This window comes from Phacochoerus africanus, chromosome 2, assembly GCF_016906955.1.
Source record: "Phacochoerus africanus isolate WHEZ1 chromosome 2, ROS_Pafr_v1, whole genome shotgun sequence".
NCBI lineage: Eukaryota > Metazoa > Chordata > Mammalia > Artiodactyla > Suidae > Phacochoerus > Phacochoerus africanus.
In genome coordinates, this window is record NC_062545.1 from 78,042,702 (window position 1) to 78,070,457 (window position 27,756).

General features: G+C 39.2%; 1 protein-coding gene across 3 annotated transcripts in view; it reads right to left on the minus strand.

The window, feature by feature from the left end:
• Positions 1-27,756, minus strand: part of LAMA4 (laminin subunit alpha 4) — a 152,234-nt gene that overhangs the window by 40,441 nt on the left and 84,037 nt on the right. For all 3 annotated transcript variants that reach the window (XM_047762940.1, XM_047762950.1, XM_047762958.1), the window contains 8 exons: positions 27,328-27,439; positions 24,463-24,630; positions 21,494-21,687; positions 17,245-17,361; positions 10,458-10,606; positions 6,680-6,821; positions 5,978-6,074; positions 713-829 (listed from right to left, as the gene is read on the minus strand). In XM_047762940.1, coding sequence (XP_047618896.1) covers positions 713-829; positions 5,978-6,074; positions 6,680-6,821; positions 10,458-10,606; positions 17,245-17,361; positions 21,494-21,687; positions 24,463-24,630; positions 27,328-27,439 — 1,096 coding nt within the window. The remainder of the gene's footprint in view (positions 1-712; positions 830-5,977; positions 6,075-6,679; positions 6,822-10,457; positions 10,607-17,244; positions 17,362-21,493; positions 21,688-24,462; positions 24,631-27,327; positions 27,440-27,756) is intronic.

Consider the following 27,756-nt stretch of genomic DNA (forward strand, 5'->3'; position numbering starts at 1 on the left):
ACAGCTCAGTGCTTAGCATGTGGTGGCTCTGATGATGCCAAAGACAGGGTTTCTCAATGGATGACACCCTCCTGGCCAGGGCTTTGGTGTCCTGTAGTACTGTGACTGGATATGCTCCGTGTAGTGAAATACTGCAGCCAGCAGTATTGTTTTCACTTACACTAGGCCAGGAAAGGCATAGTCTGTTTCCAGTCACCTCTTTCTAAGATTCTGTGGTAGTCCCAGACTGCTCTCGTTTCTGTCCCAGGCTTGCTGGCCTCCCTGCTTGCCCTGTATGAAAGACATGGCATGTAACAGGGGGCAGCTGTTTATTGCTAGGGCCAGAGAAATCCAACAACCAAATTAGAGCGTATGTGTTAATGAAAAAGGTTGTTCACAAGAAAGTAGGTTACCAAAAAGTATAAAAGCATGGTCCCACTGACATGTGTGTATGTACATATATGCACACACACAAGACTGGAGGAAAATATGTTCAAATTTAATTGTCAGCTCCAGGTAATCTGACTGCAGCTTTTATTATTTCCCAAGACTGTGTGTGTGTGTGTGTGTGTGTGTGTATGTGTGTGTGTGTGTTAAACACAGTTTCTTTTGTCTTCAGAAAATACTTATTTTAAAAAAGACCAATAAGCAAGGAATCACCTGTTTCCTCAAACATTTATCTTAATATCAGTGAATGAACAGATGGGGCTTAAGTTGTGTTTGAGATCCTCACCTCTCTCCGTAGCTTGTAGTCTCTTAATGGCATCATTTAGTCTGTTTTTGAGGGCACTCTTCCTTGCTAGGGCACCACCCACACGCCTGCTGGTATCAGCCACTGCCTCATCGTTGCCTGTGAAGAAGAAGTGGAAAAAAGTACAAGCAGGGTCAAAACGCCAGGGGAAGAGAAAAAAATCTCTAATCCAACAAGGAAAATTCTGATTTGTACCATGAGTCATCTGCAATATTCTGAATGTGATATGAACACAGAATGTCAATTCTGAAAAGTGATTTCAATTAAGAGTTAAAGGACTGCAGAAAACTTGTAACACTGCTTGGGAGTGATTTAGGACGCCATAATGTAACTTCATAACGGGTGTAGAGATGATGGCTAATTTCTTTGCTTGAGAAATGCAGCACTGCTGTGACTAATAAAACTCAGAAACACAACTGATAAAGAGCTGAAAAGATTTATCTATATTTATGGTGATGATTGGTTACCTAAGAATAATTCTTTTTATTTTTAAAACAAAATTTTAATTGGCACATAACATTCTAGATGTAAAAAAGCACACACAATTATAAGGGTCCAGCTTGATGAATTTTCACAAACTGAACACAAAATACAACCAAGTGCCCAGGTGAAGAAAACAGCATTATTAATCCCTTAGACTGGAACCTCCATGACTACCCAAAGGTGATCACTACTCTGAATCCCATCTCTGTCTTCGTTGTGTCTGTTTTTAAGCTTTATTCAAAAGAAATTATATAGTATTGTATTTTTAAATATCTTTTGTATCTCTTGTCTGAATTTCTGTAAAGCTGTAAATCTTGACATGCGGTAGTTTAAGTCCTCCAGCTTTTTAAAAATTCTCAAGATTATGCTGGCTGTTCTTGCCTACCCACCCCCTTTCCCAAAGAAATTTTAGAAACATCCTATATATGTATGTATAGTTCTGATATTTTGAGATTATACTGAATCAACAGACAAATTTTGGCAGAAATTGTTTTTACAAATCTAAGTCTTCCACCTAATGAATACAGTTTGTATTTATTCTTGCTTAGATCTAAACTCTTATTTTGCTCTCCATATAAGAGTTATGGTTTTATTAATAGTTTTATGGTTTTATGTGTAAAGATCTTAGCATGGTTTATGGTTTTATGTGTATAGATCTTAGCATCTTTCATCAGATTTATTCCTAGGCATTTTACATTATTTCAAATGGTTTATTTTAAAGAGTTAGTTTCAGAAGAAAAAAAAGTTAATTTCTAATTGTTTTACATAGAATCAAACTGGACATTTACACACTGAATTGATAACATGGAGCATCCTTGTCTTATTTCCAATATTAGTGGGAATGCTTTCAATATTTCATTGTGATTATGTTTGCTGAGTATTATTTTATTATTCTTTATTAGACTATGGAAGTTTCCTTCTATTCCTAGTTTACTATGAGTTTTTTTTTAAATATGAGTAGGTAATACATTACATTAAATGATCTTCCTTCATGTTGTGAGATAAGCAAATGAATTTTCTCTTATATTCTAAAAATATGATGAATTGCTATTACTGTTTTAAAGTTAAAATACCATTGAAATCCTGGGATAAACCTAACTTGGTCATGTATTACCATTTCTATGTATGTTAGATTTGATTGGCTAATATCTAATTGGAGTTTTCACATCTCTGTTTATGAGAGAATTTGGCTTATATTTTTCTTTGTTTATAATATTCTTAGGTTCTGGTATCTAAGTTTTGTTGGCTTCACAGAAAAAGAGAATATTTCCTCCTTTTCTATTTTCTGGAAAATTTATATGCAAACAGTGTTATTTCATCTTTAAATGTTTTGGAGAATTTGCTGGTGAAGCCACATGAGCCTTGAGATTTCTTTGTGGGAGGGCTTAATTCCTGATTAGATTTCTTAAACATATGTAATATGTACATATGTAATATACATACATAATATACATATGTAATACAGTTCTATTAGGTTTTCTACTTGTTCTTGTATCAGTTTTGATAATTACTTTTTTTTCCTTTAGGGCTGCAGGTATGGCATATGCAAGTTCCCAGGCTAGGGGTCGAATTGGATCTGCAGCTGCTGGCTTACACTACAGCCACAGCAGTGCCAAATCCAAGCCATGTCTGCAACCTACACCACAGCTCATGGTAATGCCAGGTATTCAACCTATTGAGCGAAGCCAGGGATCGAACCTACATCCTCATGGATACTAGTTGGGTTTGTTTCTGCTGAGCCACAATGGGAACTCTGATAATCAGTCTTTTTCTTACAAAATATTCTTTAAAGTATGCTTGTAGGAAAGACCATAACTGAAGTTATCTTGGCACAAAACCAAACAAGTCATGATGTAATATCTTATCATTGGAACAGAAGGATAAACCTTCCCAAGAATTTCTGTTTTGTGCTTTGTCTACTTCCAAAGCACCAGAAAATGGATGTTTCTTGACAAACATAAAAATAATATCTTCATTTCCCATTCTTCTTTTCTTTCTCTCCAATGGATTTGCAGATATATATAGCCTCCCTTGGGATACTGACTCTTTTCTATTACACAGTATCAGTGTGCTTTTTATATTGCTCAGCTACCCTTTTCCCCATTCATGTGTGTAATGGGTATATAATGTGTGATGCTTAGTTGATTCTGTCGATGTGATGTACTGAGTACAATGTAACCAAAGTACAAGCACTTCTTGTTTCCTCTGGGCAGTGCCAGTAATTTCCCAGAATTCAAGGAGAGTCTTAAACATACTTTGTAGTTGTTTTGGACCCTCTCTCTCTCTTTCAGTTTCAGGTTTTGAATACTGTATATAAGCAATCTATTCAGCCCTTCCTCTTGGGTCTTGTTACTGCAAAAAAACACTGGCTGACATATCACACAAAGAATATATCAACTATATTTGGAGTTTTTGATAAAAATAGGAGAAAGAAAATCTATTTTGGGCTGGATGTTTATAAGACAAAATGCTTCATATAAAGTCTGTCCTATTTGGAACTTACTGTCTTACATAAACATTTTTCTTTTTACAAATGAATTGAGTAGAAGACTTTTTAAAATAGTAGCTTCCTCGACTTATTATAGATTGCTAAGTTTTATATAGATAATGAAGAAAAGGAAATCTGGTAAATAAAGATTACTGATTACTGAAACACAGAATTAACAGTAATCTGAAATTATAATGTAACTCAATAGATGAATACAGTTCAATTTGAAAATCTGAATTTATATTACAAACATGTGCATTGTTTAAAGGCAAATTCTGATCCACTCAGTTCTAACTTCCCATCAGGTTCCTTTTTGCAAATAAATATATTAAGGGATTTAACCAAATAAGATCATGAAGTAGGTGATCATATCGGCAAAATATTCAGAGATCAAAGCAGAGAGATTAATCTGCATATACAATATGGAACTTTGAAGAGATATCATTATTATAACAGAAAAATTTCTTTCATGACGTTCAATAACTTAATAATGACAGGCTTGAGAAAATACTTTGCAAATTATCGAGGAGAATAAAATATTTACATCATCATAACATGAAGACCCACATATTTTGGTCTTCACAAACAAAAGCAATACATAGATATGGCAACATTTACTTAAAAATATTTTACTATTAATATTCTAATTCTTTACTGCTAATATTCTTTTCTTTTTTTTTTTTTGGCCATGCCTGCCGCATGTGGAAGTTCCCAGGCGAGGGACTGAACCTGTGTCTCAGCAGTAACCTGGGCCACAGCAGTGACACCAGATCTTTAACCTGCTAGGCCACCAGGAATTCCCCTAATGCTAGTATTTGAATTCTTTTCTAAAGAGCATGTTTAAGACTAGGCTTGTATAATAAATTAATTAGAATGAATAAACAGCTTTTTAAATGGTTAAATAGTCTGCATATGAAAAACAAATGCATTTGTTTTCTCTGTATATTGGCTCTACATTTAAAAGAGAGAAAATGCACAGACAAGATTAATTGCTTTGATAAAAATCATGTGAAATTTTTAGTTTCAAATTTGGTCTTTGTTTTTAGGTGGTAGAGGTTAGATACATAATGGATTTCCAACCTCATTAGTCAATGGTTGAATATCCTTATGGATGAGCTAATGACCTCAGATATGAGTACTGTTTAGTAAAATTCTTAGTTTAATTGTTTAGGCTTATGCCACAGCCATAGCAACATGGGATCTGAGCGAACTACACCACAGCTCACCATAACACTGGCTCCCCAACCACTGAGCAAGGCCAGGGATTGAACCTGCATCCTAGGGATACTAGTTGGATTCGTTTCCGCTGTGCCACAACAGGAACTCCTTAGTTCAACTGTATTTAAGAGTAACTTATAAGATTCAAAATTAACTAAAATGATTTCACTTTTACTTTTTCCTCCCTCTCCTACTCTTCCATGTGCTTGACTTAGCAGATGCAGACATCAGCCTTTGGAAGTGCTTCTTTCCATATGCTCATTAGGCTTGTCCTAAATACAGCAAATGTGTAGAACACGAACTATAACAAAATGCAAAAAGCCAGATGGCTTTGTGGTACCCTGTCCTCCTGACTCTCACAGTGCTGACCAATTCCTTCATGATAAAAATTTACAGGGCCTTCTGAACTGTTCAAGAAAGGTTAAATTTGTGCAATATATTCTAGTGTTGAGTGTATATTATGGTACTGTCTCCTTGAAAACTGTTTTTGTTTTTTGTTTTGTCTTTTTGCCATTTCTTGGGCCACTCCCCTGGCATATGGAGGTTCCCAGGCTAGGGGTCTAATCGGAGCTGTAGCTGCCAGCCTACGCCAGAGCCACAGCAACGCGGGATCCAAGCCACGTCTGCAACTTATGCCACAGCTCACGGCAACGCCAGATCCCTAACCCACTGAGCAAGGGCAGGGATCGAACCCGCAACCTCATGGCTCCCAGTCGGATTTGTTAACCACTGCGCCACGAAGGGAACTCTGAAAACTTATAGTATTTATAGTGAAGTTTCTATTAATTGGCCTTTTTGATTTGCATGAATATTTTTCCATGTAATTTTACTACACGGAATTTTTTTTAAACCACCATTTACTTTAAAATATCTAATCCTTGTTTTTTTTTATACCTGACTCTGAGCAGGAACTATTAATGTTTTATTTGGATGAAATATAATTTATTCTTTAATCCTGCTTAATGCTCAATTTTGAAACCTGTTTACACACAGAAACACTGTGTGAAGGCGGGAGGCAGCCATAAATCAGAAGGAAGACAGGGAAGAGAAGATATTACTGGAATCTGCCCTTGCTTGAAGCTCTCTGGCTTGATTGAGGAGGTTCTCACTCTCATCTTTATGGTAAATGATTTGCGTATCAATCCCACTCACAGCCTACAAAGGAATTGGGTGAAGAGAGTAAGAATGGCAGCAGAAGAAATCAACTTTTTATTGTTCTAGGATTTAAATGACATGGTTTATCTGCTAAACACCAAGCAAAATTCATAGCTCATTTTCATAGCTCAAAATCAAGGTCAAATGTGAACATGAGAAAATAATACCCTTGACATTTTCAAGATAAATGGTTTTTGAGGAAAATTCGGTGAACCTAGAGTAGTGCCTGGCCAAGGCACCACTAAAGTGATTATCATGAAGAAGCTGCTGAATAAATAACTTTTGAATTGAAAAAAATCTGAATGCATGCATAAAGCATCTTCTCTATCTGCAGATCCTAGTCTCAAATATATTTTATGCAAGGACTTTGGCTTAAAAAAGCTGTCAAAAGAATTGGCATTTGCTGACTGGAGTATGATACATCTTAAATTTGCACTACTGAAACATTCATAACATAAATAAAATGGTCTTTTCTTAGCTCTCCTGCCCTTTCTACTCTTTCTATTACATTGGAAGCTCAAGAGATGACATTAGGAAACAGAAAAGTCATAAGTTGGGAAAAGGCAACATAAAAATGAATGTTAAAATAAGAGAATAAAACTCACATCATAAATTCTATCACTGATGTTCAAAGCCTGTTCTGCCGTTTCATTGGCTTCATTCACAAAATTGGCAATATTTTCATAGACATTTGAAGCATCCAGAGCCTTCTGTACCAGCCCATTCATATCCGAACTGTGCAAATTTCTGTTAATGAAAAAACCTGACATTATTTCCTTACCTCATTGGGAAACAGTGCCATTTTTAGGGCTTGATTTGAATAATTCCGGGACAACAGGTACTTCCTTCATGTTATTTAAAGTTACATGGCTGGGCAAGGTTTTTCCCAGCTGTCTTTCCTAGGAGCACATTTTCTTTTATTCCTCAACCTTTGGTGCCCCAAAGATTTCACTTCATTATGCTTTTGGCAGCTGCCTGCCTGGCAGTAGTCACAGGGAAAGGAAATGCTGATTTAAAAACAGCGTCTGCACCTCTTCAAGCAAAAGATTGTTTACATGGTTGTGTCAGGCAGAGGAATGAACCCACAATCGTCCCCACCTATTACTTACCCTAAACAGCACTGTTATTCCCTTCCTGTCAGAGAAACTAAGGCTCTCAGAGTGTATATAACCTTAGCATGGTGTTAAGTATTATTTGTTTTCACTCTCTTATTCAATCTTATTTCCCGCTTTTATATAAAGAATCATATTTTTATTTAAGAAGGGGAATAAGGCATACTGAGCATCTATGTACAGATACTAGGCTAGTCCTGTTCTATATATTAAGTCTATAATTCTTACCACAGCCATGAAGGTGACATTGTTATTTCTTTTTCATAAAAGTAGCTGAGGCTCTGAAAGAGGGTGCAACACTTGCCCAGGACAAGCATGGACAAGGCTGGTCTCACCCCTGAGGCCTAGCTGCTCCCCCAAAGAGCACAGCACCCCACCTCACAAGTACCCCTGCCCTGACACCATGTCCTCTGCCTTTGTCCCCTTCTGGCCCCTGTAGGGTTCCTCTAACATTTGCTGTTACCCATCATGCCCTGTACATCCTCACATAGGGGCTGATAACACGATGTGCCTTAGAGGATTGATGTGGGGTCCAACAGGAATGAGATACATGTAATGCTTGGTACCATGCCTGTCCTCCAGTAAACCTCAGGGTTTATCATTATACCTAAACTGTTTCTTGAATGGAAATGTCAAACTGTGCATCTATCCACACAATTCATATAACTAACAAACACTTCTTCCTCTGTAATATAAACTCATTCCCTTTTGCAGTTCATCCTCAATCCTTTGTCTTAATTTTAATTAGTCTTAAATCCATCAGCTTCGTTTTTTTCCCAATTTCAGACACCGATGACTATTATCATTTTATTCATTAGGAACCTCTCAGACAATTCTCTGTGATGCAGTATATGACACTGCAGACCCCACAGTGCCTCCTCTCTTCAAACTGCCCTGACCTATGGAGTTCAGCCAGGTGCTTCCTAGCCTCCTCCATCCAGTTTCAGTCCCTGTACAGGTGCTTAGGCTCAAACTTCCTCTGTATTTCCTTGGCAACTCCTTTCTCTTTTGTCCAAGTTCATCAGCATTCTGGTTCCTCTGCAGTAGAGCTGATATCCATCAGGCATAGTAGGGGCCCACAAATACACTTTCATGTTAATTTTTTTCCCTTTTCAGTTGCATATGTGGCATATGGAGGTTCCTGGGCTAGGGACTGAATTCAAGCCTAAGCTGTGACCTATGCCACAGAGATAACACCAGGTCCATAACCTGCTACACCACAGTGGGAACTCCAATGTTAATTTTTTTTTAATCACAAGAAGAAATGAGGATAACGATAGTGATTACATTAGCTTTATATTAATATAGTCATGACATATAATTAAAAATTTTTTTTATGGCCCATTAGAGTCATAATGCAGCCCTGCTCTGCAGTGATAATTCTGATCCAAATACTTGTTACTTGTATCTCCTCACAACCCCTTGTTCTTAGAAATGGCACAGAGTGTAAAACCTAAGGAAGTTTTAAAAGAAAGAGATAAAAGGTATAAAATGTTACCAGTATTTATTAATATTTAGAAATCTTGCTGGCTAGAGTGATAAGCAGATATTTCAAAGAGCTTAAAACAAAGCCTTTATTACTTTGTTTTCATTACCAGACATAAAACAGGTACTACATCAATATACAAAATAAAAATGTGCTTTTGAAAGGGAAGCTTCTTGATGAATTATGTTTATCCTTGTTTGAAGCATATGTAGATCAATGGGTACACTAGATATATGTTGGAGAATACTCACATTTTGAAGGGAAGACATCTATAAATTTGGATGTTTTCCCAAATATATGTAGTCAGAAATATCATAAACATAAAAGGGACTTCAGGGTGACTGATATTTTTGATTATGTCTCATGCAAAGCAAGGGATGACTTCCTTAGAAGTTCTAGCTAGAATACTGTTTGCTGCAGGGAGGCATTTAGAGAAGGTCTGTGTTGGGATGCTATTCAGTGGGATGTAGTTACTAAATGACAAAAGAACAATGAAGAGAGTCATAGAATTAATCTCAAAAATAATAATCTACCAATATTGTTACTACCAAAACCAGTATTTTCTTCAAACTCCATTTTATTGGCTTGATCAATAGCACATTTCCTGGGAGCATGACACTGAACTGGATATAACACCATCTCACACACCAAGGTTTAACGCTTGGTCTCTCCATCGCCACTCCCACTCCAGCTCCCTCATTTTTTAGAAATTGGGAAGGATATTTGAAAACTTTGGTGATCAGGAAAAAAAGGTAAGTTAAGTTTTAAACAGAAGTGAATATTAATTCTTATTTTATTCATGACCTTTACTGATCCTTGTTTCTAACTGCCAGATTTGTGATGTTTTTCCATAATGATCTCATATTTACCTATTTTTTTTTCAGCTTCATGAATCCAAGTCCAATATTTTAGTACATTTCAAATTAACATTAAATGAGTGTTATGACTCTCTTCTAGATACTGCAAGAAAATTATCAATTGATTTTCTCTTAATAGGTGTTGAAATCAAACAGCTCCTGCTGGGCACTGTGGAGTGGCTAGAGTATTGGCCACAGGTCTACTGCATTGCTAACTTCCAACCACCTTTACCTAAGACACTTGGGTGTGGAAAGCTAATGCTGTCTATGAAATAAATATGTGACAATGGCACAATTAGACTATGTAGAGGGTTCTGATTTACTTGATAAGATTCTGTGCAGCAGTTATGTCCCTAACTCACATGTGTTAGATCATCCTATTAATACTGTGGAAAAGTACCTGACCCCAACAATACAGATCTAAAATCTGACAGATCTTTTAAAAATCAAAAAACTGTCTCTCCAGAGCAATTGTAATAGACAATAACTGGCTATCAGACTGGCCAGCCAACAAACAGATAAACAAACTAGCAAATTGAACCCTAAAACCAACCTACAAACACTGTATCCCGGCAACCCTGCCATGTGGAATTGAATAAAAATAAGTTATTCAGCCTATGCAGATGCCTACATTTTTTTTTTGTCTTTTTGTCTTTTTGCCATTTCTTGGGCCACTCCCGCGGCACATGGAGGCTCCCAGGCTAGGGGTCGAATCGGAGCCATAGCTGCCGGCCTACGCCAGAGCCACAGCAACGCGGGATCCGAGCCGCATCTGCAACCTACACCACAGCTCACGGCAACGCCGGATCGTTAACCCACTGAGCGAGGGCAGGGACCGAACCCGCAACCTCATGGTTCCTAGTAGGATTCGTTAACCACTGCGCCACGACGGGAACTCCTGCCTACATTTTTAAAACCAGGATATTACCTGCTCAATTCATCAGCCTCTTGTTGAAGGTTCTGTGCATGGTCAACAGCTTCCTGGACTAAATCATGACTGAGGTTGCTTAGGTTGGATAGTTTTCTTTGCAGTTCATTTTTGGCTCCATCTATTTCAGCATAAATCCCTGATGCATTCTAAAGAAAATATTTTAAAAAAGAAATGAATTCAGAGAGACTTAAAATATTTTTCCAAGGGAGCACCAAAGATAATCTCTATTCCTCCTTACTATGAAGTTCAGTAAGTTTAGGCCAGATCTACATGAGTCTAAAATGCTATATATGGATATTTACCTATTTACATCTTCAACTCCTTCTCTACTGATTGCTTCCCTAGCATTCAAACATATTCTGCCATCTCCCATCCAAAAAGAAAACTAAAAAAAAAAAAAAACCCCTCCATTGTCCACACGTCTAATGTTATTATCCTACTTTATTCCCTTCACAGCAAAATAGACCTTCTCCGAAAAAAAAAAAAAAAAAAAAAAGGGTTTAGGCATGCTGCTTCTATTTCATCATTTTAAAATTCAAGCTTTTTATCTACTCCAGTCTGGTTTTTACCTCACTACTCCACCAACACAGAAATTCACTTAATGATTTCCAAGTTACTAAATTAATGGGTATCATTCAATTCTCATCTTACCCGATCTCTTCCTACATTTGCTGTGCTGACTACTCTCTCCCTGAAACTCATCTTGTGATGTGACCTTTCCAATTCAATCATAAACCTAAGATCTTGGCTAAAGACCATGCGTAGGCTGCTGCCACAAACCCATGACTTCTAGACTTTGCTGGCTCTCAATGCTGAAAAGGAGTTTATTCTCTCAGTCACCAACACAGTGATTCTAAACACCATCACCATTCCCAAGCCAGGAACTATTCTTTCCCCCACCACTATCCAATTCTTAGCAGGTCATTTTCTTTTCTTTTTAATTTAGAAGACAAACTAACTCTTAGTGGTGAACACTTCTTTGAGCTCCCAATGTGATATTTCCTCCCCTATGAAGGGGGCTCAATTCATGAAATTCCAGATCTCTCCACTATTTCCTTAATCTGCCTGGAGAGGCAGAGTGCGTTATCTGATTGGTAAATTTGGGGGATAACTGTATAGACTCTGCTCAACTCCATCCTTCTGTCTCCTGGGAGCAAGCTGCCAGCAGAAAGTTGAGTTTTCCTATACCTCTTCATACAGCTAAGTTGCCCTGGGAATACACCTCTTCTCTTCCTTCCAGTGACCCTTGCAGCGTTGCTGGTCTGGGTGGGCAGACTTGCCTAATTCTGGTATTGAGTATCAGCCATCCCACTTGGCTAAGAGATCTTTTAAAAAGCCATACCCTCAATTTAACTACACCAGAAATAAAGGTGATATTCTTGGTCTTCATAGTTACTATTTATTTTTCAACTTGTTCAGAACTTGGGTACTGAATGGGGTGCCATTTATTTATTTATTTTGGTCTTTTGTCATTTTAGGGCCGCATCTGCGGCATGTGGAGGTTCCCAGGCTAGGGGTTGAATTAGAGCTGCAGCTGCTGGCCTACACCACAGTCACAGCAATGCAGGATCCGAGCAGCATCTGCGACCTACACCACAGCTCATGGCAATGGAAGACCCTTAACTCACTGAGCGAGGCCAGGGATTGAAGCCACGTCCTATGGATACTAGACGGGTTTGTTAACCACTGAGCCATGACAGGAACTCCAGGGGTGCCATTTATTGAGAGCCCCTTCAGAGATTCCAACCTGACAACGAAGAGTTTTCCCAACTCTTTTCCACCACTCACTAGCTCTCCCTGCAAGCAAACCCTATAACATACTTATAGCTATATCAATACATATATCTTCCTCATATTTTAAGAGGAAAATGCTCTTTTTCCTTATAAGTTATGCTCCCTTGTTTTCTCAGTGGCTCTGTTTTCTGCTTTCTTGCTCTTTAGCTACCAGCTTTTCTCAAATATGCCCAAGTTCCTACTAAAAAACAAATAAACAAAACTTATTCCTTGACTCTAGCTTCCCTACAGATTCTTGTGTTGATGAAGTGCTCCCCACAGAAATGGTTCTTGTCAAGGTTCCCACTGTCAGACCCCATATTACCAGGTCCATTTGAGACTTTCCTGTACTTGCTGGGTCTGTCTCTGGTTTGTGACAGAGTTGATCACTGTCTCTGCCTTAAAACCCTCTTTTTCCCCAGCTTCTGTGATGCTGCTCTCTCCCAGTCTCCCATTACTGCTCTAGGTATGCAGAAGCCTTCAAAACTGCTGTTCCTCAGGGCTAGACTCAGCCCCTTCTTGTCTGCGAGATCTAAGTCCTCTCTCTGAGCCCAGTCTTTTAATCTTCTGATACATTCTCTACCACTGTGCAGGAATGGTGAACCTTCTATAAAGTAAACCTGATCATGTTATTTCCCTTCTCGAAATCAGCCAATTCCTTTGCTTGAAATCCAATTCCTATGCATGGCTTCTTCATCTGACTCTTCTTCTTAGCAATTTTATCTTTCCTTACCACTTCCCACCCAACCACATCCCATGGTCCAAACTTGACTGATTATTGTTTTAATGCTCCATAATTTTTTCTGGCCCCAGGCCTTTCTACATATTTTATCTGTCTGGAATAAATTCTCTTTATTGCCTGTCTGATTCACCTGGAAAAGTTCTACTCACCCTTCCATATTCGGCTCAGATATCACTTCCTTTATGAAGCCATCGCTTGCCTTTCTAGGGTGAGTTGTATTGTCACATATTTTAATTATCCACCTGCCACGTGACTGCAATGATTTTATATTATTATTCTACCCATCATATTCCATAATCTTGGAAGGCAGGACCTATATTTATTTTTGTATTCCCAGATTATAGCACAGTTTCCAGCACATAAGTTTTATTTTTGTGGAGATAGTATTAAGCTTGTAGGCATTTTGTTGGTCACCCAGGGAACAATACTTTGTTTTTTGTTTTTTTTTTCTTGGCTCTATTAATATCAAAGTGTACTTTATTTATTTATTTATTTTTGGCTTTTTGTCTTCTTTTAGGGCCACTCCTGTGGTATATGGAGGTTCCCAGGCTAGGGGTCCAGTCGTGAGGAACAATACTTTGAAAAAAATGTTTTGAATTGTATAAACAGGAAAAATACTATGGATATCCTACATTTACTCATTAATTCACTCAACAAACATTCATAGTATGCCTATAATGTGCCAGATACTCTTTCAGGAGATAAAACACATAGCTGTGAATACAGTCTCTACTTTTAAGGAATTTATAACCTAGTGGGAAGATACAGTAATACCCAAGTGGTCAAATAAGTGAACGAGCTAACTTCAGGGAGTAAAAAAGATTTTGAATAAACTAGAACAGATAGGATGGCTTGGAAATTGATTAAAGGTAAGAGATCCACTTGGAATGAATGTTCGCAAGGACATTGGCCATTTGAAAATCTGGGGATGGCAGGTGCAAAAGTCCTGAAGCAAAACAAAGAATAGTGTGGGAGTTCCCGTTGTGGTGCAGTGGTTAACGAATCTGACTGGACACCAGGAGGTTGCGGGTTCGATCCCTGGCCTTGCTCAGTGGGTTAAGGATTCGGCGTTGCCGTGAGCTGTGGTGTAGGTTGCAGATGCGTCTTGGATCCTGCACTGCTGTGGCTCTGGTGTAGGCCAGTGGCAGCAGCTCTGATTCAACCCCTAGCCTGGGAACCTCCATATGCCGGGGGAGTGGCCCTAGAAAAAGGCAAAAAGACAAAAAACAAACAAAACAAACAAAAAAACCGCAAAGAATAGTGTGTCTGAAAAACAGGAGCTGTAGTGTAATGGGCAGGAGTAGGCTGGAGTGTAGAGAGAGAGGAAGAGAGTGGAGCATGAGGTCAGACAGTAGGCCGGGGTCAAGTCACTTAGGGCCTAGTGGACCATGTCCCACGAGCTTGTTTTTTACTATAAGTATTACTGGACGTTTTGTGGGGGATAAATAATGTTATCTGATTATGCTTTTAAAGGATTGTTCTGCTGCTGCATAGAGAATGGATCCTGAGGGGTAAGAGTGGAGGCAAGTGAATCAGTAGGAGGCTCTTTCAGCAGTCCATACTGGAGGTGAGGAGACTTGGACTCATATTCATACTCAAGAGTAGCAGCAGAGAGGAAGGTAGTGGTCAGAAATCAGAATTCAGTAGGGAGATGGGGCCACCAGGTCTTGCTGAAATGGGAGCAAGGAGAAAGTAGAAATCAAGAAGGATTCCAGAGTTTTGATTTGAGCAACTGGATTGTTCAAATCAGGAGAGACTAAGGAAGAGGGTGTTGTTCAGAATTTGTTAAGTTTGGTATGCCTATTATACATCTAAGTAGTAGGTGCAATCACGATTTTAGCCACATACCACACAGTTCTTTTTTTTTCCCCTCCTTTTTACAGCCACACCTGAGGCACATGAAGTTCCCAGGTTAGAGGCCTATGGGAGCTACAGCTGTCGGCCTACACCACAGCCACAGCAACACAGGATTGGAGTTGCATCTGCAGGCTATGCCACAGCTTGTGGCAACACTGGATCCTAACCCATTGAGCGAGGCCAGGGATGGAACCCACATCCTCACAGAGATGACATCTATCAGGTCCTTAACCCACTGAGTCCAGTGAGAACTCCCCACTGAGTTTTTGCTTAAAACTGTCAAATAAGCATTTGGATACAGAAGCTTGGAACTCAGTGGAGGTCTCAGAGCTAGAGGTACAAATTGTGGAATCATTTATCAAATTGTTCTTTAAAGTCATGGGATTCAATGGGATCAACTAGGGAAAGAGCATAAGTAGAAAAGAGAGCCCAGGATTGAGCACTGGGCCATTTATCATCCAGCTTAGGGACAAACATGGCCCAGTGCTAAGTGTGGACTGAGGCCTGTTTTTATACAGCTCCTAGCTAGGATTTTTTTTTTTTTTTTACATTTAAAGAGTTATGAAAAATAAAAATAAAAAAAATGAAGAAAAATAAGGGACAGCAGTTGCATGTAGCTTGCAGAGCTGAAAATATTTACTACATAGAGGATGTGCAAGGGCAAAGCCAGCAGAGTTGGCTGGGACGAAATGGCCACGGAGGTGGGAGAGGAACCAGGTGAGTGGGGTATTGGAGGTACCAGGACAGGAGCTCTGAGTGTTTAAAAAAAGAGGGAAGGGTAATTAGTGGCAGAACTAAGAAAGCTGAGGAGAGAGAAGCAACGATGGTTTTGGTTATGTTGAGGTTGCTGATGACCTGGACAAACACAGTCTCAGTGCAGGGACACAGAATCCCATTTGGAGTGGTCTTAGTACAATAAGTGGGGAGAGGGGAAAAAGTAAATGACTCATTTGGGTGTTTTGCTGTGATGTGGGGTAATGGGGCAGAAATTAGAGGGGATGTGAGCAAGAGCTTTTTTCTTTTTGTTTTTTAAAAGGAGATACTAGAATATGCCTGTATGTGAGCAGTAATGATTCAGTCAAGAGTGAGAATCAGAAGAGAGAGGGCATAGTTTAGGAGGGAAACAGTGTTATAGAGCACAGCAAGGATGGGATTCAGAGCACAGGTGGAGGCACTGGGCTTTGACAGGAGAAGGGATATCTCCTTAATTATAATAGGAGGGAAGGCAGAGGTGTGAATACACTTGCAGGTAGGCTGCTAAATTTGGGGAGGGAAGGTGAAGGGAGTTCTCCTCTCTTTGTTTCTTATTTGCAGTGAAGCAGGAAGCAAATTCACTAGCGAGACTGCCTGATGGGAAGGTGTGTTTCCCACTGGTCATATTGGTTTCTTTTGTGTGGCCATGATGCTGAGGACACTTGGGCTTACTGGGTTATGAGATTAGAACTCTTAAGAGAGTACAACAGAGGAAGAGGTAGGTATGGAAGTAAAGGGTGTTTGCAAAGAATGATTATACTGATACTTTTAGCTGCTTAAAGAAGAGAGGATATGAAAGGACTAGGGCAAATGAGATGGAGGAGGTTTTAGCATGGCCAGAGAATTGCTGGAGTCGGCACTTTAGAATAAGTGAGATCAGATGTGATGCCCAGAGAGGGAGGTGCTCAAAACTGGGATTTGGGAGAGGTACTGTTACTGATGACAAGATTTGGGTCTGGTCATAGGAGGGCTATCAGAGCTGGAAGAGAGGAAAAAGCTTATTGGCAGGAAAAGTTCAAGGAGCCATAGGTCTGAAAGCTAGTGGGCTCATCTACCTGGATTTCGATGTCTCTATCTATCAAGGATTGTGATGGGAGTAGGGATGGAGAGGAAAATAGGCAGCTTGGTGCTGAAATAGTCAAAGAATGAGATGGTGATCAGATGTCTTTAAATTGATATTCTTTCAAAGGTAATAAAAATGAGCTAAGAGTACTTTTGTGATGGTTTGGTTCACTACATTTAAAGTAGGAAAATGCCTACTTTAAATAATGTGACTTTTATTGAGTGCCAGCTTTATTAAACACATGGCTTATGAGTAAAGAGTGAATAGGATGGATCTAGATTTGCACTTTTAATAGAACTTCCTGCAATTATTTGTGCTGCTCAATAAGCAGCCACGTGGTATAATGGGCACATGAAATGTGGCTAATGTGACTGAGGAATTAAATTTTAATATTATTTTAAGTAATTCAAATTTAAGTAGCCATGTGTGGCCAGTGGCAACTGCACAATGAAAGAAACTGAAAAATCCAGTCAGCTGATCTTATTTGATAATGCCAGCTAACCTGACAGACTGGAGTTGGTTATTCCTCTGTGAGACTGAGCCACTGCTCTAACCTGCTATAAATACAAACTTGAACAAGTCACACGCATCCTTACCTTTATTATGTCATCAAGTTCTGAAAGGGTCAGCCTCGGCACTGTCAGAGAGTCAGAAGACATGCTCAGAGAAGCGTTCACGCCTTCCATCTGGTCCCTCACTCTTTCATGTTGCTTCTGCGGGAGGAAGAGCATGGCAGAGAGGAAGACAAGGTCATTTTAGATAAAAGTGGCACCAGGGACAGTGCTGTCGGCTTGCTGCACTATACTCAGACTGATCTGGGTTCCCATCCCAGGCCCATCACTGATTTTCGGTGCGACTCTGGGGATTTCTACCCAGCCCAGGCTCGGCTTTCTTACTGATAAAATGGAGATAATGAAAGTAAGTACCTCGGGAGATTCAAACCACATAGTTATGATTATTACTTACAATGCCACCACATCAAGAAGAGCTGACACTCCAGAGGGGCCTGACTGCTTTCTCCATAAACATGGAATAGCTCTGGGGTTACAGGCTTGAACAGAGGCTCTGTATTCGCAGTAACTGGGAAAGGAGTTAATTCCAAAAAGCATCTAATCATGTTCTAACTTGGGCTGGGAACAAATAGCTCATGTGGACAGGAATAAAGTATAGACAAAAGAGTCTTTACCTCCTTTTAAAAATTTAAAACTGCCTTTTTATAAAAGCATAAAATTATGATCTTGCTTCTTCCTATTCAGAGCTTTTTTATGTTAGATATTTATATGTTCTGAGGAAGGAAACTGCCTAAGTATGGATATATTTTTTGACAAATACTTTAATTTCTACCTTCACTTTGGGGTTTTAGAGTCAGGGATGTTGTGATTCTGAAAAAACATTGTGGAGCTTCAGATGAGTTCAGAGGTTGAAAGCAACACAGAATGAAACATTAAGATGGAAAAGTAAACTTATTTTACAATCTGAGTAAAAATGAGCTGATGTTATCTATCTATCTATCTATCTATCTATCTATCTATCTATCTATCTATCTATCTATCTACCTTTCTATCTATCTATCCATCCATCCATCTATCTATCTTATTTGCCACACCTGCAGCATGAGGAATTTCTTGGGCCAGGGATTGAACCCATAGCTGCACCACAGCAGCATTTTGACCCACTGCAGTGACAATGCCAGATCCTTAACTCACTGAGCCACAAAGGAACTCCTGAGGTTACTTTAAAAATGTTAGTTTAGGGGTTCCTGCTGTAGTGCAACAGGATTGGCGGCATCTTGGGAGTACTGGGACGCAGGTTCAATCCCCAGGCTGGCACAGCAGGTTAAGGATCCAGTGTTGCTGCAGCTGCAGCTTAGGGCATGACTTTGGCTCAGATCTGATCCCTGGCCTGGGAACTTCACATGCCACAGGGTGGCCACAAATGAAAAAAAAAGAAAGAAATGGTAGTTTAAATTGGAATTGAACTAAGTTATGGTATAATCTAGGGTATCATAGATATAATTACAGAAGTTTATACTTGAAGGACATACTTTAAAACTTTCCAAGTTCATCTTAATGTTTTTCTCCCTCCTTGCACTCTTTTCTGATTTTGAGGAAAGGAATAATGAAAACCATCTTCTCCAATTACCTTGCTACAGGAGACGACAAAGGTCTAGCGACAGAAAAGTACCTAATTTGGACATTCTCTTAAAGCAAGAACATTACAAAAATCAATTTCCCCTCAAAATCCATCAAGGTTAATATAGTGTGACTATTAGGTTGGACTAATTATTCTTGAATTCATGAGGAGAGGCAGTTATACAGCTCTACACAGATAGTATGAATACTAAAGTTATGTAAGGAAGGGAGGTAAAAAAATTGGTATTATCTAGCTCTCTCAGAGCAGTTTTTCCTGTTACAGAGTCTGAGATGTGACCCCTTCCAGAAACTCTTGTATCTGAGTTGCCTTATGGGGACACAGCTAATGCCCTGAAGTAACAACCAGACTTTAAAGCCATGTGTGAACTTCCCTGTCTGATAATCTCATTGGCAGTAGTTGGAAAATGATACGCTTCAAGTTAAAGGGGTTCTGTCACTTACCACATTTAGCATTAGACAGAAATGAATAAAATTAGCTTTGAAACAAAGATATTCCCACAGAGAGATGGACAATTTGAACAAGAGAAGGTTTAGAAATTAATGATTATGAAATGAAAGAATTAGCACTATTCAGTATGCTTCAGTATCCATTTCACATACACACACACACACAAAAAGTTTCCTGATTCTTAAAAAAAAGAAAAAGATAGAAATAATCTTAGGAAGGTGGAGCTTTGGTTTATGAGAATCCCTAGAGAGACAGAATCTTACATTCATGTGATAAAGATTTTTTATAGGATTTTGCAGGAAGGCAAATTAAACAATGTAATCATGAGTTAGGTGGTTACTATTTACATACACTAAAACAGTTAAACTATGTGGTTTTTATTTTTGGTTTTGTACAAGATTGGAATTTGAGTGTTATTTTTTTTCTAAGCCATGCTGTAGGGTCTAACAGTGAAATGTGATATTAAAACTCATGTTGAGTAGGGGAGACAGATCCATCAATAGATGATCATGATACAGAAACAGAGATGGTGCACAGGCTTATCACGAGGTTGCTGGAGAGGAGCTCCTATGGACCTGCGAATGGTGGGGTGGATGGACTTCTTGGAGGAGGTGATGTCTGGGATTATCCAGGCAAAGCAAAAAAGAGGAAAAAGTCTGCAGAAGTATCGCTGGTATGTGATGTTACCCAAAAGGAATGTGTGAACCAGGGGAAATGTAAAGAGGAAGCTGCCAGGGGCCCAGCAGAGAGGATCCCATATGCCACATGAAAGAGCACAGACTGTCTTATAGGAAGTATCTTTGCGAATATTTTTAACCATGAACCAGAGTGAAAAATCTCTTCTATGCTGCAACTCAGTACACATACATTTTTAAGGTAGAAATGTGATGAAACCATGCCTTCTATAGGTGATACACTTGGATATTTTCTATCCTATTTCATTTCTTTTTCTTTTTTAAAAACGCTGGACACAACCCTGAAAACTTATTTTATGACTCGTTAAATGGTTCACAAGCTGTAGTGTCATAGGTATTGCCATAGGTCATAAGGAAAAAATGACGGGTTATTTTAGTAAAAGCAAGAGATGACTATCAGATTTAGGTGGGCCCCTCTGGCAGGGTGGGGAGCATGGGTTGGATGAGCTAGAATGGAGGAGACAGAAAGGAGGCTATTTTAGTTGAGAAATGAGGAAGGCGTATACTACAGAAGTTACAGCAGAATGGAAAAGAGGGAGGAGAACTAAAAATATTCCCATGGTAAAATTGGTAGATGTGACGACAGGAAAGAGAAAAATTTAAGGACAAAGATGAATCCCAGTAACTTTCTTGAATTGTGCTTAAATTATTTTGTGCTATATGATTTTGTTTTATAAGATAATCATGCATTTTTATTTTTTAAAAATAATGCTATCCTGACCATTATTATTCTAAAAATATTAACAAAAGGATTGTTCCAATGGTGCAAACTGGTGATGATACATATAATTTACTTTTATTTAGGAAATTTTATAAGGACTTACTGAGAGGTAGTGATAACTGAAAATCAGGGCAGAGGACCTAATTTAATTTGGATTTACTGACAATAAAAATAAATATGACTGAAGCAATGGATGGCTCATAGCTGTTTTTCTATTTTTGACACTGCTTTTTCACTCAACCCTTTATAAAGAGGCAGGTGTCTTCCTACCAGAAGACGACCAATCTTGGTGGTACTGTGAGCACGTTCACTGCTCAGGGCAGACACGTGAGCATCACCAGTTCTAAGCTTGAGGCATGGGCATGCACAAGTCCTGGCCTCTCAGGTGACTACCAGCAAGCTCTGGCCAAGTCTGGAAATTTTTCTCACCTCTTTGTAATTGCATGACCTTAGTTTGAATTAGACTCCCTATTTCGGCAGCTGATGACTAGGCAGGATGTGAGATTTGCTTATCAGGCCCTTCCCAAAATTACACATATCCTCACAGGAACGTGGTTCTGGGATGCTTTGTGACTTTTAATGCTCTCAGTATAACAAAAGGTAGGCACAGGAATCATGCATATAAAGAATTATAATGGTTTCAACATTATTTTAGGTGTACACACATTAGCAAATTGCAGTGGCAAAAAAAAAAATGTACAGATATTTTTTAAAATAAAGGTTTAAATGTACCAATATTTTGAAAACTGTGTACCAACTCTCCCTTCTTGGTATAACTTCATGTTGTATATGCCCCACATGCGTTTACAGCTAGAGTATCCACTGTACCTCGTGGTCCCGCTGCCTGGATGCCGTGGCTCTGTTCATGTCTTCAGCATCCCTGACATGGTCAAGGGCCTGGTCAAGTGATTCCTGGAGGTCTGATAACTTAGCATTGTAGTCGTCCAGCTGCTCCAGGACGACAGGAAACAGAGAGCGAGTATCATTGTACAGCCGCTGCCAATTCTCAGCCTGGCTCAGCACTGGAAGGAAGGTACACAGAAACTCAGTCCAGCTTCTTCTGTCTCCTCCCACCCCATCTCACATTTAGCAAAGAGGCAAACCATCAGAATATGCCTTCTTTAGCAGTATTTTTGTGAAGCTGTTCACAAAAATAGCCCTATCTTTGATACTTGAAGTCTTATTTTTATTTTTTTGTCTTTTTTTTTTTTTTTTTTTGCTATTTCTTTGGGCCGCTCCCGCGGCATATGGAGGTTCCCAGGCTAGGGGTCGAATCGGAGCCGTAGCCGCCAGCCTACGCCAGAGCCACAGCAACGCGGGATCCGAGTTGCATCTGCAACCTACACCACAGCTCACGGCAACACCGGATTGTTAACCCACTGAGCAAGGGCAGGGACCGAACCCGCAACCTCATGGTTCCTAGTCGGATTAGTTAACCACTGCGCCACGATGGGAACTCCCGATACTTGAAGTTTTAAATACTATTTTGAGGGTTTGGGAGCCCCTGGATCACCGCTAGCTAAAAACAGTCTGATTAGTTTTTCTGTCAAGGTTATGTTTTACTTGGAAACCATGTTATTAAACTAGGTTTATTATTACCCAGATTATTAATAATTTTACATAAAAGGGAACTTGGATATAGTATAGTTTCTATACTATAAGGACAACCCAAATTATTGTGTCTGTTACTTACAAATGATATTCACAACCACTCATTTTCTATATTCTCTCCAGTCAGCTGTTTTTAGTTAGCTCCTTTAGATCAAACCTAAATCATAATTTCCAGTGGGATGAAGATTAAATGGCAATGGTATATTCTCCAACTTTGTATTTGTCTTAATTCTCCGATCAAAGTCATATGCATTGACTATGAACCTTCCATTTTTCTTCCAGGGGCTATCAGTCTACCTTACTGAGGTTTTGTATTTACTCTCATCATCACAAGCAGAAGATACAAGTTCATGGCTGAGTAAGGAAAGTGGTTGAAAATGCACCCACTAGTTGGAAGGCAGCTAAGTGGGAGAGGTGATTGGTGCCATTTCCCCAGGGCATTTTGTTAAATAGGCAAGGAGCCTGGAAACATCTGTCTGTGCCATTAGAGCTCCAGCCTTCCTGACTGCCAGCCTTGTCCCAACTCAGAAATGGGGATTTAGATTCTTCTTTATTTCTTACCGTTTCTAAGACTTTCTAAGTTTGCTATCACAATATGTGTTTATGTCAAGAATGATCCTCTTCTGGAATATTCCTAACAATTTTTAACAGAAGTTGATAGTACCCATTGCAGGAAAATGATCTAATATAGGAGCTCTTAACCCTTTATGTGCCATGGGCCCCTTTACAATCTGATAAAGCCTTCAGATCCCTTCTTATGTGCTTTAAAATGCACAAAATAAAACACACAGAATCAAAAAGGAGACCAATATGTTAAAAAAAACCCCAAATTGGAAATATAATAATACATGTGCTTCTTCATTAATGCATTACAAAATTTAGAGGTGAGACCAATAACTACTAAAATTTTGAACTTTTGATGAGTTTACTGTTGAGATAACAACTAAAATACTATACATAAATTTGTACCTTCTTTAGTTAGCTGTGTAGATTAAAAGGGATACAAATTATTTGCAACTCTTCCCATCAAGAGTGAAGTCTATTTCCTCACCTTGAACCTGGGGTGGTCATGATAAATGGAATGAACAAGATATTGCTGAGTTCTGAGTCCAGGCCTCAAGAAACCTTGCACTTCCCATTCGTTCCCTCCTAGAAGGCTGCTGCCATATGAACAGGGCTCAGCTAGCTTCCTTGAGGATAAAGCCCTGCCCAGAGGGAGAGGCCCAGCCATCCCAGCTAAGACCCTAGACATGTGAGTGAACTTGACCAGGCCACATGGAGTAGACATGAGCTGTCTAGGTAGAGTCCAGCCTAAACTGCCAACCTATGAAATCATGAGCAAATAAATGGTTATTGTTTTAAATGAACATGTTTGGGGGGATTGTGAGATAGTAATTGATAATTGATACAGTGACCAAATCACAGATTCACCAATACTACTGTGGTTTGCCACCTACATTCATCATTAAAGAAAATGCTAAATTTCCACTGAAGGTTCAAAGTCGTTAAAAGTCACTCATGGGCATCAGAACATGAATGTTGCCAGGCTTGCGGCTTTATTGCCTTCTCAATGAGAATTCTCTTATTGTAGTCGGGAATTGGTTCCCCTTAGCTTTCCTTCCCTTGTTTTTTCACCTGCTGCTAAGTTCCTATTTCTTCTCCTCAGAAGTAAAGTTTTGTAGATTCCTTGTGGAATCTCAGCTATTTCTCCAAAGCTCAGGGTTTGACCTGGATCTAAAATTCTTTTTTTTTTTTTTTTGTCTTTTTGCTATTTCTTTGGGCCGCTCCCGTGGCATATGGAGGTTCCCAGGCTAGGGGTCGAATCGGAGCTGTAGCCACCAGCCTATGCCAGAGCCACAGTAACACGGGATCCGAGCCGTGACTGCAACCTACACCACAGCTCATGGCAACGCCAGATCATTAACCCATTGAGCAAAGGCAGGGACTGAACCCGCAACCTCATGGTTCCTAGTCGGATTCGTCAACCACTACACCACGACGGGAACTCCCTAAAATTCTTGATCATATAGTCCTGAATGACTCCCTGAGGCTACATATAAGCTCTAAGTAACTCTGAATATTGCGAATTGGCTGCTTTGGCCAAATGTTGCCTTGCGGCTCAAGGTCCTCTCCTGGACCCACCAAGGACGCAGATGTGTGGGACTCTAGGAACTGAATACACCTACATTCATAGGCTTCATCTGCCTCTTCATCTACAAGTTCCCGCTGGGTGAGGAATGGCCGACGGTGTCGGATCTCCTCAAGCATCTTCTGTGCCAACATCAGCTTCTCAGAGATCTCCTCAGGGCTAAGCTCCTGCTCTTCCCCATAATAGAGCATCTTGTTGTTGATTTCTGAAAGGAAGGACACAGTGAGAAAAGGCAGCAGGGAGAGAGAACTGGGCACTTGATGGTTCTGTCACTGAAAACACAGACAGGGCAAAGTGTAGGGCTGATTCTAAAATGGAAAGACACTCATGCTCGTGGTGATATTCACCCTGCAAATATTGCTGTCAGCACCAGAGTTCATCCTATATTCATTCAAAGGAGAGGTTAACCTGAGGAAATCACTTTTCTTCACTTCCCATTTGGTGTTTTCAGAATGGAATTAATACAAAGCCTCCCTTGATTTCAGCTGAGTCTGATTTCTACTGTGATTCAAACCTATTAATAAAAACCTTAAAAGAGCCATTAATATTTAAAACACAAATCTGGGGTCTATGATAAACCTTTACATAAAATACACAATTTGGAGAAAATATTCTGAGGTATTTCCTGTCACATGTAGGAAGCATTAGAGACATTAATTGTAATTTAGCCAAGGAATTTACCCAAGCTCTAAGCCAGAGTGTATACTGACGGTTGCCCAAGTGAGCCTCTCAGACTGTTGAACAGACTAGATATAATATAGAGGTTTGTTACAATAGGATGTGAGTTTTTGCTCACTGATAGATACATTTTTTCTTGCAGTTGCTTCTGTGGCATGACTGCTTGTCAAGATGGTGCCATTCTGACTCTGGGTCATTGTCATCCCATGTCTATAGCAGAATGGAGAATTTTAGAACTGGAGGGACTGCTGAGGTTCAGAGGGATTAAATGAGTTGTCTGAATACTGGTGGAGCTGAGCAGGTCTCTGGTTCCCTCTTCCTACTACATATGATCAGATGAAAGTTATGTAACTGCTACCTTGTCCTACAGCAGCTCCAGGAGGAAGCATTTTATCTTTCTGGCATAAATGAAATTGTGTGTCTGTGGTTTACTATGATCTATGCGGTTGGCCAGATAAGATGGGTAAACAAACACTGGTGTCACATAAATCATCCCAGGATAAGGGCTTGTATTGTATATGGGTAATAGCTTGAAGGTCGATGGTAGTTATTTTAGAGATGGTTGGGAATAAGGAATGACACACTATTGGTGTGCAGCATCCCTGAATTCTGAAGCAAGGGAGATAAATGAGGGAAGAGGTTTTCAATGTTATAAAATATTACTAAGAGTTTTAGGGAAATCAAGGTATGCTAAAAAATTATGAAGGGATTAAATACTCACTTGTCAATTAAAGTCTAAAATATTAAGTCAAAGTAAACATAGATATTTTTCTTCTGGCACTTGCAATGCTGAATTTCTTGGTATTCTGATGTAGATATCAGATTTACAATTTGGCTTGTTTTATTTTAGCTATGTCTGGTCTAGATTAGAAAAAGGAAATACAGAGAATAACATTTTTGCCTTTGGTCTTTGGAGACTGTACATTACTTTAAAAAGGTAAAAATTGATGGATATTGTTTTCCGTTTACATTTCTTCCCCCCCCTTCTTTTCCTATGTCCTAAGGATCAAATAAGAGGGCTTAGATTCTTTCTAAATGAAACAACTCAATCAAAAATTGAGTTACAACAGCAAAGGTGAATTATTTTTTTCTGAATGGCTAAGATGCTGGTTTTATTCGCTGCTTAGAGGGACACTTATTTCTTAATTAGATGAAGCTAATCTAGGTTTAATCTTACTTTTTGAACAAGTCAATACTAACTCTGAAATGTTATAGGAAAAGAATATTTTATTAGTAGATGCAAAAGCATGAGATAGTGAAGATGGGAGCAGGGAATGTTTGAAATGCATCCCATTTGTTTTTATTATGTATTATGGGCACCAAAGGAAATACAACAAATGATTAATCTTGGCTCGATATATAGAGATCCTTTTTCCTGGAATATGCTCTCTATACCTCAGCACAAAGATGCAAATCTCCCACCGTGGGTCCCTTTACTTTCACTGTGCCCTTGAGATGCACTTGGAATTGTCGCTTAGATCTTAATATATAGGATAATAAAAACTATGGAAGTACACAAATAGTGTATCTTATTTGACTATAACCCAAGGAAATTTGTCTTTATCTTAGAACAAACACAATTGCCTGTTTTCTGTTGGTAAATTGAAGGCTGGCTTTTAGTGTGTTATTAAGACAGTCTTCACAATGCAGCCTGCACTTAAGAGACGTTAGAGCACAAATAAGTAAACCCTCAAGAAAAAGATAAAACCTGCTGCATTTTACATGTAGGGTGAAGAAATCTTCCACACCCCTTCCTGGCTTTTCTCCTGGATTGGGGATCAGAGCACACTGCCTGCCTGGTCCTTGGGAAAGTATCACAGATTAGTAGACAGTTTACTGCCACTCTAAAGACATGGTTTTTCACTGCAAATAATTGAGAAAATCGTGACTCCTACTCAACTCTTGCATTTTAGAGATACCACAGCATATAATTTCCTCTACTGGAAAGGTACTGTGGCATTCCACTTCTGTGAAATGCCTGGAAAGTAAATGATTTTCTGTATTTATTCTTGAAAGCAGACAGAGAGTAAGTAGAGAAGAGTGCTCAGAAGTCCCAGATAAACAAACTTAAAAGAAGACCTTAGATGAGTTTAAACCTATAATACTCTAACAACAGGTCTTGGCACATAGTAAACACTGACAGTAGCCATTATTTTTACTGTTGTTAATAACATGAATGACTCCTTGACATGAATGAAGCTGAACAAGAAGAGAATATATTCACCTTGGATTTTATCCCTCAAATCGTGGGCTTGCTCTGCAAGCTGAGTTGCATGGTTAATGGTATCCATGCTTTCCTTCTGAGCCAACTGGCCCTTTCTTGAGGCTTGAGTTTCCTATAAGTAAACCACATAAACACCAGATTAAATTTACAAGAAGGAAAGGTTGTGTATGTGCATATGAGGAGGAGTGGGAATAATGTATTCCATAAACATAAATTTCCCTGACATTTAGAAGTACTATAACATATAAAATGGTCTCAGAAATCATGCATGAAGACATACCATGACCAGCTTTAGAATTACAGATACTATTCTTAGGCCATCAGTCACAGTTCAAGTCAAACCAATCATCTTTCATATGTAATTTACCCTTTGAATTTTACTGAATCTCAAGATGCCAGACTAGAGAATTACCCATGTCTGCTGATGAG